The following is a 10,232-nucleotide window of genomic DNA, read 5'->3' as shown; positions in this document are numbered from 1 at the left end:
GTACTTTCTGTTTTCTTAATATTTCTTCTTCTATGTTACATTCGCGTTAACACTGCTAGTTCGTATTATTTCCCACAGGTTATGGGCCATTCTATACCTATTACCAATCGAATTAATATCGAAAAGGAAATTCCGTAGAATAAAATTAGACGGGAAAAATGGCGTCGCAAAATCTTCAAATAGAAAGATTAGTAGTTCAGGAAATTACGGTACTTGGAAATTTGCTTTTGAAAGCGTCCCAATATGAGGGACGATTATGATAGTAACGAATGTTTTGAGCGGACTATCACTTTGATATCGCACCAGAGAGGTGATCATTTCAAGTGTATTGAAGAGACTACAAAACTGCTGACTGTGAAACAGGCTACGTCGTATCCGAAGCTGGCCTTCTGTTCGAAGATGATGAGGATATGTTTAAGGGAGGATGTTGGAACGTAAACATACTCCTTGTTCAAAGCACGAAGACTTTAGTGTCACGCGTAAAAAATAATTCTTTCCTATCTGTCTTCTCTATCAAACTGTACTTTCTGTTTTCGTAATATTTCTGTTTCTAAATTATATTTGTGTTAACACTGCTAGTTCGTATTATTTCCCACAAAAATAAAAGTAAATTACCTGTTTAAATAGAACAAAAATCACAAGGTACACAACAGTTTTCAATAATTACAATATATTTATAAAAAAAAACTGACCGGAAAGTGAGTGACATCCAATAAACTGGATTCGTCACGTAATAATATAATTCTACCTATAAAGGAGGAATATTTTCACCTAATTTGATTGGGACTACTTATGAGGTACCCCGTATACAACAAAAAAGAATAATCAAAATCGGTTTAAAAATGTCGAAGTAATCGCGTAACGAGGTACATACAAAAAAATGCAGTCGAATTGAAAAATTTTTTTGAAGTTGGTTAAAAAGAAAAACAAGCTTAAAAGATTTCTGTTGTTATAGCAACGTAAAATGTAACATTTTCTTGTTGGTTAACCAAATGAATAAAATAAAAACTACATGAAGTAGGTATAGGTACTAAAACTTATTTCTTTATCGCTTGTTTTTCCTCTCGCCTGATGATGCAGGTGTTGAGACTGTAGTTGGATTGAATACGAAACGATTACACTTACAAAATCTGAAGAATTAGAGACAGTGTATTTTCTTCTAATAAACAAATCTTTAATATAATAAGTACCTACGCTACTTACTACTACGCATTTTGTACTAGAATTTTCACCTAGTAGGTAAATAAATATTTTAGCTCGAGAACGTAAAATACGTTGTTTATAGTGTTCCATCAAAGATTTCGTTTTACGTCTGTCGTTGCACATAATTACTTTTTAATGTCAGTTTGTGAGCGAAGAGGAAAAGTTGTTGCATTGAGTGAACTATGGCTATCTTTGTAAGAATGCTGAGCGGCATATAGAAGTATTCCGAATAAAGAACTACGACACAGATTACAACTGCTGTTTTAGATAATGAAAATTAAAAAATAATCATAAGATTTTCTTTCCCGTACCGGGAATCGAACCCGAGCCTCCTGGGTGAAAGCCAGGTATCCTAGCCACTAGACCATACGGGATGCGATCAGTGTATTGAAATTTATCTTTAGATGATTTTATATCTATTTATTGTAATTATTTACGACTCTTTCTTGTGATGTCACTTTACGATAATACTGATACCACTTAAATGTTAAAATAAATGTATTTGCGAAAATTCGCTGAATATACATACATATATACATATAAAGTATATTTTCTTTAAAATGTACTTAATAGCGCCATCTATCAATAAGCATAAAAACTACTACAATTGTTACTCAGCTAAAGTTCTCCAATTAATCGTAGTTATTCTACTCAATACTAGATAGCGCTTCCTGCTATTAATTCCTGATATGTTCGAAAGATGGCAGCATTGTAAACAATTATATTTTATTATTTCATTTTGTTGCGGCTACCTGTTACTCATAGTAGGGGCGTATAAATTTTGAATGAACCTGTTATGTGAAAAGTTCGAAAGGTACGATTTTGCACATAGTCGCAGGGCAGAGTTCGCACAAATTGATTATCAGTGGGTTTAGGCTGAGTTATAATAGCATCGCATAATTATGAATTGTGTGATAGAGTAGGTATAGTTCAACAAATAAATGACACAGTTCTCAATGCGAGCAAACGTCCGTTACTTGGTATTATAAGAAAAATGCAAACTAAACTTAATATAACTTCAGTGCCTCTGTCTCTTTTATCGTAATTCAAAAAAATAATAGAAGAATTCGTATTAGTATAGCTTAGTCAAATTAATCGAAGGCACGCACAGCGCATAATTTTAGACGCCATGCAGTTTTTTAACGAAATTTATAAGGAGCTGTGAAAATTATAGACCTCTGCCAATGCCAATTAAATTAACCCTTTCATACACAGTAATTACATAGAACCGCTACTTTTCTTAGAGCATTAAATAGTTTCAATATAATAATTATATAATAATAAATATGTAATAATTACGCTTTATCACTGACGACTGATTCCGTCAATATTTTTGTTTAAAAAGGTACAGATTTTTTTAAATTTATTTATTTACTCATATTACAATAATTATAAATAATAATAACCCTAATAATCCTGGTACCTAAACCTAGAGGGTTGTACCATATATAGCCGTCAGATTGAAGTAGGAGATGTAGAGGATCTCGACGAGCTCTTATTTAAGACGATTTAAGTTCACTGTAATATATTGCCAATAGATTACTGGTTTACAGGAGTAGTGCCATTAATCGCTAAACAGTGGTGGTTTCTTCTGGACGTACAATTCAAAATAAGAAGAGAAAAAGATAAGAAAGTAATACGATGATTGCCGTTATGCTAGTACTAAAAACATATGTATACGTTTTAGAGATAAAATTCGGTTAAAAGTTATTTTGTTGTTAGAAAGTTCAATGGCACTGACATTTCTTGTATCACTTCAGACGTCATACAAACATGTCGGTGTCCATTGTACTGTCTTAATGATCTGTGGTCTTAATGTAACGTGCACAAATGTGTGCGTGTAAATCTTTCAGTTTTGCCAGTACCTATGTTATTAATAAATAGTACTCTATAGTGAAGCAGTAGGTGGCAACAACACAGAAAACAGTTGGAAAATGAGTTGTTGGAAAAAACAGTTGAGTGTAGTAACACTGAAGAGTGGAGATTAGTATAAACTGTGGAGATTAAAACACGGTCTCTATCTGAAACTGTATTAAACACCCTTTTGTCCTCACGTACCCACTGAAAAAATGATAAAATAACTATTATAAAAATTGTTTTCCGTTTTACAATTTAATTTAATAAAGAGCTTTATTAAAATTTGAAGGTTTGACAGTCTGAGTGCCTAAACCTTTTTTGAAACGGTCTAGAAAGTCTTGTTTTTCCTGACAATTTCGAGACCGCACCGAGTCGCGATTTTTTTATCTCGGGATGCGGAAACACAACAAGAATGAAAGCCACCGTACTATCTCAATGTACAGTCCACAAATGTGTGCGTGTAATTCGTTGAATTTCGTCAGTGAGTTTTGATACTTCTTATGGAGAAGCTGTAGGCTGCAACAACATAGAAAGTCGTTAGAAATTCTACTGTAAAGCCCGCAGTTGTTTTTTTTAGCGAAACGGGGGTTCCCCTTAGTATCATAATCTCACATTTAATTTTACGTTAAACTCCGTTACCGTCCATAAACTGGTTAAATTTGTATTTGTTATCGTAATAATAAATTTACTTTTTACGAAAACATACGCCTACTTAGCACTGCACTTACGAACACTGCACATTATAACTAAGCAATAAACGGAATGACGTAAGGTACAATTTTCAACATTGAGTTGTGAGACTTTTTGGCCCACTTAATAAATTATTTTATGGTCGACCTCGGTGGCCCAACGGTTTATACTGTGCTACTGTGGGCGCTGGATGAGGAGGGCCGAGTTCGAGTTTCGGTAGGACCAATTGGGAAATGAACTTTTCTAAATTGCTTCCGGTCTGGGTGTTCTTGGAAGTGCTCCAGATTAGATTCTGGTACTCACAGTACAGGGAATTCCCTAGCTTGAGACCAGCCAATTGGTGTGGTTGTTTGGTACATTATTATTATAATTACATTATCGTTTAGGTTGCTCGACTAAACAACTTATCACAAAAATTAAATAAGAACTGTAAAATGTTTTGGAAGTAACAATTCAACATCACTTGAGAGTTTGTACTAAAAAAACTTCTGAATAAAGGTTAACGACCACGCGGTCTACGAGCGATAGTCTACAAAAATGAATACATTAACTCGAAGGTGGGCACGTAACTAGTGTGATAAGTAGGTGATAACGACAGCAGCTTTCCTTAATAAATCTCTACTATTACCTTTACTACATTGTGTTTTAATATGGTGTGATATTTGCTTTAGGACATTTAAAATACAGGATTAGTGAAGTGTCACAACATTTGCGTGTGACCAAACAAAAAATACTTGCACCATATTAACTATTTCTAAATATAAATCGTGATACTGAAAAGGACGAAGTAAAACAATGGTGAGATAAACAATAAATATATCTAATACAATTATCTAATACAAGTAACCAAAAAGGTTCGAAGTCAAAATCTAATGTTTAAAAACATCTTTAGATTTCTCAAGTAGCTGTTTAGGATTAGGTTGGTATACAGGGTGTAATCGTTAAGTGTGCCCAAGCAATTATTCCATAATTATAAGAGACATCAAAAAGCTTTAAACTGATTTCGAAAGTACGTTACTTAATGAATAAATCGACATCAATAACTTTTTTGAATAAAACTAGGAGTATCCAAAATTTTAACATTAAAAGCTACCATGCATTTAATATGACATTCGTAGAGAGGCTTTAGTTTTCCTATTGTAATAGGTAACAATAAGTTAACAGATGATAAAACTGATACAAATAAAGTAATAAAACTATCTTTTAATTGAATAAAAATATAATGGCATTGTCAATTATTCGGTCAAGTGTAAGTTGTCCAAAAAAATTAAGAAAAATGATTTTTTTTTAGTTCTGATCGACTCAGTTTCATATAAGGATCATTTCATTGTATGGGAAGAAAAAATCAGGACAGCAGAAGTTGGTAAATTTGATCAAATGCTAAAAATTAGAAATTTTATTCATTTTGTATCATGAATAAAATTGACTATTTTTTTTTAATGCTGATAGACTCAGTTCCTTTAAGAATTATTTTATTGAATCGGATGAAAAGAATCGGGACAGCAGAAATTGATCAAATTTAATGAAATGTTATTAATTTTGTATGAAATATCTTTTTGTTTTACACCAGCTTATGTTGTCCGGAGTTTTTTGTCCCATTCAATGAAATGACATACATCACAAGGCTACTACAGCGCGACACCAACAGATGAGACTGTAGTCTATTACTTGCTTATATACAATGTAAATAAAGAGACATGCTTGCGATGTATATGCACAATTTTGGGATAATACATTTGCATGTTTTGTTGAAAGTTAGTCCTATACTAGGAAATTTCGATTCTCTTCCGAAAATTCGTGGTTTGAAACTATGAAATGTCGTGGGATAGTTAATGAACGAAACATAATAGACAATTACTGTCTTATGGATTGTGCAGTCAAGGAACCTAGAAACACTCAAGCCTAGTGTCCGCCATTAAGGAAATAGAATAGACCTAAAACACAATGTCAAATATAAACAAATGAAGCCTGGTCAGTGACTGAAAGCTGCTCGCGTGCGTACGCGTAAGGAAACAGAAGAAATCGCTTCCTACGCCTGCCTGTCCATCAAACGCAAGTACCAGATTATTTAATGCATCTATTACGAGTATATGCTGTACTCCGTTAACATACCTGCTAATGTTTCTTCGACTAAGTATATGCATGCTTGCTTGTACACATTACAATTACCGAGGGATAGTCACCGCCTGCTTCTATTTACGATTGTTAGGGGGATCGCAGAGATAGGGGTGAGAAGTTATTTTTGCTTCAATCTGGATCCCAATTAGTATGTCATATAAAACTTCGGATTCAATTGTATGTTTGATTGTTTAGACTTTTGGTTTTTCTTTTTTGACTGTAACATTCTATTAATTCTATAAAAATGTCTGTTTTAAAATATAATATAAGGTGTTGTGTTCAGCATAAATGGAAATATATCTACTTCCATTTCTTTTCCTCTCTCTAACAGTAGTTTATTTGAATATGATTAAAATAGTTCCTTTCTATTAGTATTAGAATGGAGAAGATCACTCATATAATACGTGTATTGTAATAAACAAGAGCTTAGAGGTCGAGTTGTGAACATCAACCCGTTACACCATACCATATCATGCACTAGTTTGGTGATAGTATGAGATGATACGCTGCATGGGCCTAGACGTAGGAGACAGCAAAACATCACCATTCTATCTTCCATTGCGGCCATGATGGTGTTATATAGGTAGAGGTACATAAGCGTTCTCTTTAAGTAGGTCTACCTACATGCATCGACGGACTGACTCTTGCAAATATGGCTTTGCCTCGCATTTTCAACCCTAACACATACACACAAAACAGTAAACCGCGTTGTTAGTCATCTGGAGAAGCCCTAAATATATTATTATTTAGGGGATTCTCCAAACTTCCAGGATAAAACTTATAGGTCTTCGCTATAATAAACACATGCAGATTGATATGGCTAGTTCACATGCTATCACAACAGGTCGAGCGTTACTGATATTGACAGTGCAAATATTATTTATAGTATATATATTTATAATAAAATGTAATTAAAATACTATATATAAATATTATTTATATAAGTATTTTAATTACATTTTATTTCTTTTTTGCCTTTGCACAGTTATCTGGAATAGATTGTAGTATAGCAATGAGATCTTCGAACGAACCATTCTTTGAACGTTTACTTATCATATCTGTGTGATATCTGCTAAAATGAATAATAGTGTATTTACGGCCTATTACTTCAAAACTTACATATTACAATAAGTAGGTATTAATTTTTAAGTGAATATTCAAAGAATTTAATTGTACAACACATACTTATTCGATGGAATAATGTGATTTATTGAAGAATTATTACTACAACTCCTTTAAAGGCAAAAGCACGCCACGATGACTTAAACAGGGTATCTATGTATATGTGTGTAGTAATTACGCCTATGCACGTTTTACGCTTCAATATAGATATTTCGCTTTTGATGAGTGTCATAAAACTAACATTTATTAATATTTTTAAAATCGATTTAAAATGTTTGTACTTGACCGAATATAATTACAATTGAATCGATTGTGTAAGTCGTGTAAACCCTTAGCTGACATATGTATAGTAAGGTCGGAACCCCTCTGTCTGGCTGGGGTGCGCGACCTTGGGGCACCCTTGTCGCTGTTTGTTAAGATATGTTAATATGAATGGTGTCCCCGTCACGTCCTTGCTTCATATAGCAAATGCGAGGTGAGCCGGTTCGCATGACGCTACCATACGCCACTAAGAATACCTAATGAGTGTTATATTAAGTGAATTGATTTTATAATGTGGTGCTTCATCAAGCATCGTCTTTATAGCCAGTAATATATGAAATCAGTGCTATTGCTCCGGGTCCGATTGTTTGGTTTGTTTGTGTCTTCAATGACGTCGCGATGTGATCACGCGCGAAGCTCGCTGGCGGCTGGTAGCTGACAGCGAGGTGCCCTGGCGTCAGTCGCAGTGCCCGCGCCAACCGCGCCACACGTTCGCCGCACCGCCAAGACGATGCTGCTGCTGGCCTTACTTGCCGCCGTCGCTACCGCGGCCGCGCAGAACGAAACACAACCACCGCGGACGCCTCTGTCCCCACGCCGTGAACAGTTTCGTGTTATCTACGAATGGAACGCCATCGATTTCATGTGGGCCTCCCCGGCAGACCGCGAGGCCTACCTCAATACAAGCCGATACATTCCCCAAAACGTTTTAATATCTGGAATAAACTTTTACGGAGAAAATCTGTTCCTGACTGTGCCGAGAATGCTGGACGGGGTGCCAGCGACACTGGGCACCATACCAGTACAGCAGAGCGAAACGGCACCAAAGATACAGCCTTTCCCTAGCTGGAAGGATAACGAGATCGGTAACTGCAACGCTCTGCAGTTTGTTCAAAATATTGAAATAGACCGCAATGGTATCATGTGGATTCTGGACAACGGCCGCGTCGGTACCCTTACACGCAGCCCCAGCACTAAGTGTCCGCCGTCTCTCGTACTTATCGACCTCAAAACAGGCAAGAATGAGATGGAGCGTATACCATTCCCTACAGACACAGTGAATCTCAATACTACATATTTGAACGATCTAGTAGTGGACAATCGGAACGGGGACTATGCTTACATCACTGACAACAGTGCCATTGATCCGGGTATTATTGTGTTTCGTCGTAGTGATAAAAAGTCTTGGAAAGTTCGAGATAAGGCCTCTATGAAACTGTCGGAAGAAGCTAAATTTTTCCGAATTAACGGTAGCACTGTCACTCTTCCAGTGAATATCGACGGTATCGCCCTTGGACCGCAATTTAGAACACCGAATAATGAGATTGACAGAACAGTTTACTTCTGCCCTCTTGCCAGTTATCACTTGTACGCAATAAATGCATCAGTTTTGCAGAACGAATCCCTGTCTCAAATGGGTGAGAACGCCGTAAGTCCTTACGTTGTTGATCTCGGCAGAAAACCATCGCAAACTGACGGTATGAAAATGGATTCAAATGGCGTGCTCTTTTTCGGTCTGATAGGCAACTCTACGATTGCGGAATGGAATACGACCGTTGATTTCCACGTTGGCCAGCGCACGATCGCACGCGATCCCAATTACATACAGTGGGTGGATCGCTTCACTTTCGATGACCACGGCAACGTGTATGTAGTTGTCAACAGATTATTTAATTTTGTGAAAAATCAGGTGTCATTGAATGAAGTAAACTATAGGATTCTGAAGTCTCACACGGGCTCCAAAAGTTACGTGTTCGCCGAAGATTTGGCCACAGCGGGAGTACCGGGATCTGCGTCAATGCCCGCGCTCGCCTCCTCGCTGATATTGATTGCGCTGGCGCACCTGCTTGCCTAGTCTCAGCCTGGTGCATCGGTCGCGGTCTATTCACGACCTTGGCCCTGAAGCTAGTGCTCACTGTGCGACGCTCGGACTGATGCGTAACATTACCAAATATTTAAAGTTACCTTGACCTCACGGTCTTACCAGTGATAAAGAGCATGTAGATAGCTTTCTAATAGGAATATTGTAAAAGTAAGATAGGTAGCGTGTAAGAGCGTCAATTATGTGACCTTTATGCAGCAGCGGCTCTGGGTAGAAGGCGCAGCGTGCAGCGGTACCGATTCGCGGTGAAGATGCGCCAGGCGGGTCATAGTCGCAGCGGCGCATCCACACTTGCATTGCAAGCGGGTGAAAGGTCGGGGCCGCCTTGCGAAATACCACATAGCGCTCAACAATAAACATTCCAACTATTTTTTGTGGTAGAGGTGCATCTTTGCACATATTTATTTATATGTTTGTAACCTTATTCCTTTTTAAGACACTTTTAACATTGTAAACGTCTTTTGTTAACACATACCATTGTCGAAGTAATTGTAAAGGCATGTAATTTATGTAACTGAGATAAAGTTATTAAGGTAGCTCTTCATAAATATCTAATTTGAATTGTATGATATTATAACTATGCTATATTGTAATTGAACTAAAATTGTATGGCTGTGGCGTGAATGTGGCTGCGTGTTTGGTTAAATAAAAGTGTTTATCATATAATAGTGTTTGCAGTTTTTATTTTCACGCTAATGTGAGCTCGTGCTCACGGCATGAAGGTGTTGAATTTGAAATCATCACTATAACTGATACTTGTTTAAATTGTAATCGTTTTTTATTAAATGGCGTAAATATTAGCACTAAAATATAGCACAATGTTTTTGTCTGTTTCTTAGATCACCATCAATCGAATATTGGAAATAAGTTTGCACAAATTAAAAGACAACAATTACATAACGTTTAAAACTTTATATTTATATTTACTTATATTAAATTTTTGATATGCGTGTTTAGATCATTTTCTATACCATGTAAGAGTACGTAAACTTGAACAAGTATGTAAAGTAGGTAGATGCCATCGCTTCAAGATGTAGAGACATTGACGGGTTTTGCTTGCGGTTAAGCGACGACCTTACCGTGTTTTGACGCCCATACA

At 36.3% G+C, this 10,232-nt stretch overlaps 1 protein-coding gene and 1 non-coding gene across 2 annotated transcripts; one reads left to right on the top strand and one right to left on the bottom strand.

The window, feature by feature from the left end:
* Positions 1 to 1,505: 1,505 nt before the first annotated feature.
* On the bottom strand, positions 1,506 to 1,577 carry Trnae-uuc. The gene has a single exon. It is a non-coding gene; the product is annotated as a tRNA-Glu (tRNA).
* Positions 1,578 to 7,697: 6,120 nt separating this feature from the next.
* On the top strand, positions 7,698 to 9,277 carry LOC113228453 (protein yellow-like). The gene has a single exon (XM_026461765.1). It carries the CDS (start codon positions 7,763 to 7,765, stop codon positions 9,104 to 9,106), a length of 1,344 nt encoding a protein of 447 aa, XP_026317550.1. The 5' UTR covers positions 7,698 to 7,762; the 3' UTR covers positions 9,107 to 9,277.
* The last annotated feature ends 955 nt before the right edge of the window (positions 9,278 to 10,232 follow it).

This window comes from Hyposmocoma kahamanoa, unplaced genomic scaffold, assembly GCF_003589595.1.
Source record: "Hyposmocoma kahamanoa isolate Upper Pololo Valley unplaced genomic scaffold, ASM358959v1 232, whole genome shotgun sequence".
Classification (NCBI taxonomy): Eukaryota; Metazoa; Arthropoda; class Insecta; order Lepidoptera; family Cosmopterigidae; genus Hyposmocoma; species Hyposmocoma kahamanoa.
This window is presented reverse-complemented; position numbering and strand designations above follow the sequence as displayed.

Excerpts from the sequence above, each read along its gene's own strand:
- LOC113228453 (XM_026461765.1), top strand. The coding sequence starts at position 7,763 with ATGCTGCTGCTGGCCTTACTTGCCGCCGTCGCTACCGCGGCCGCGCAG.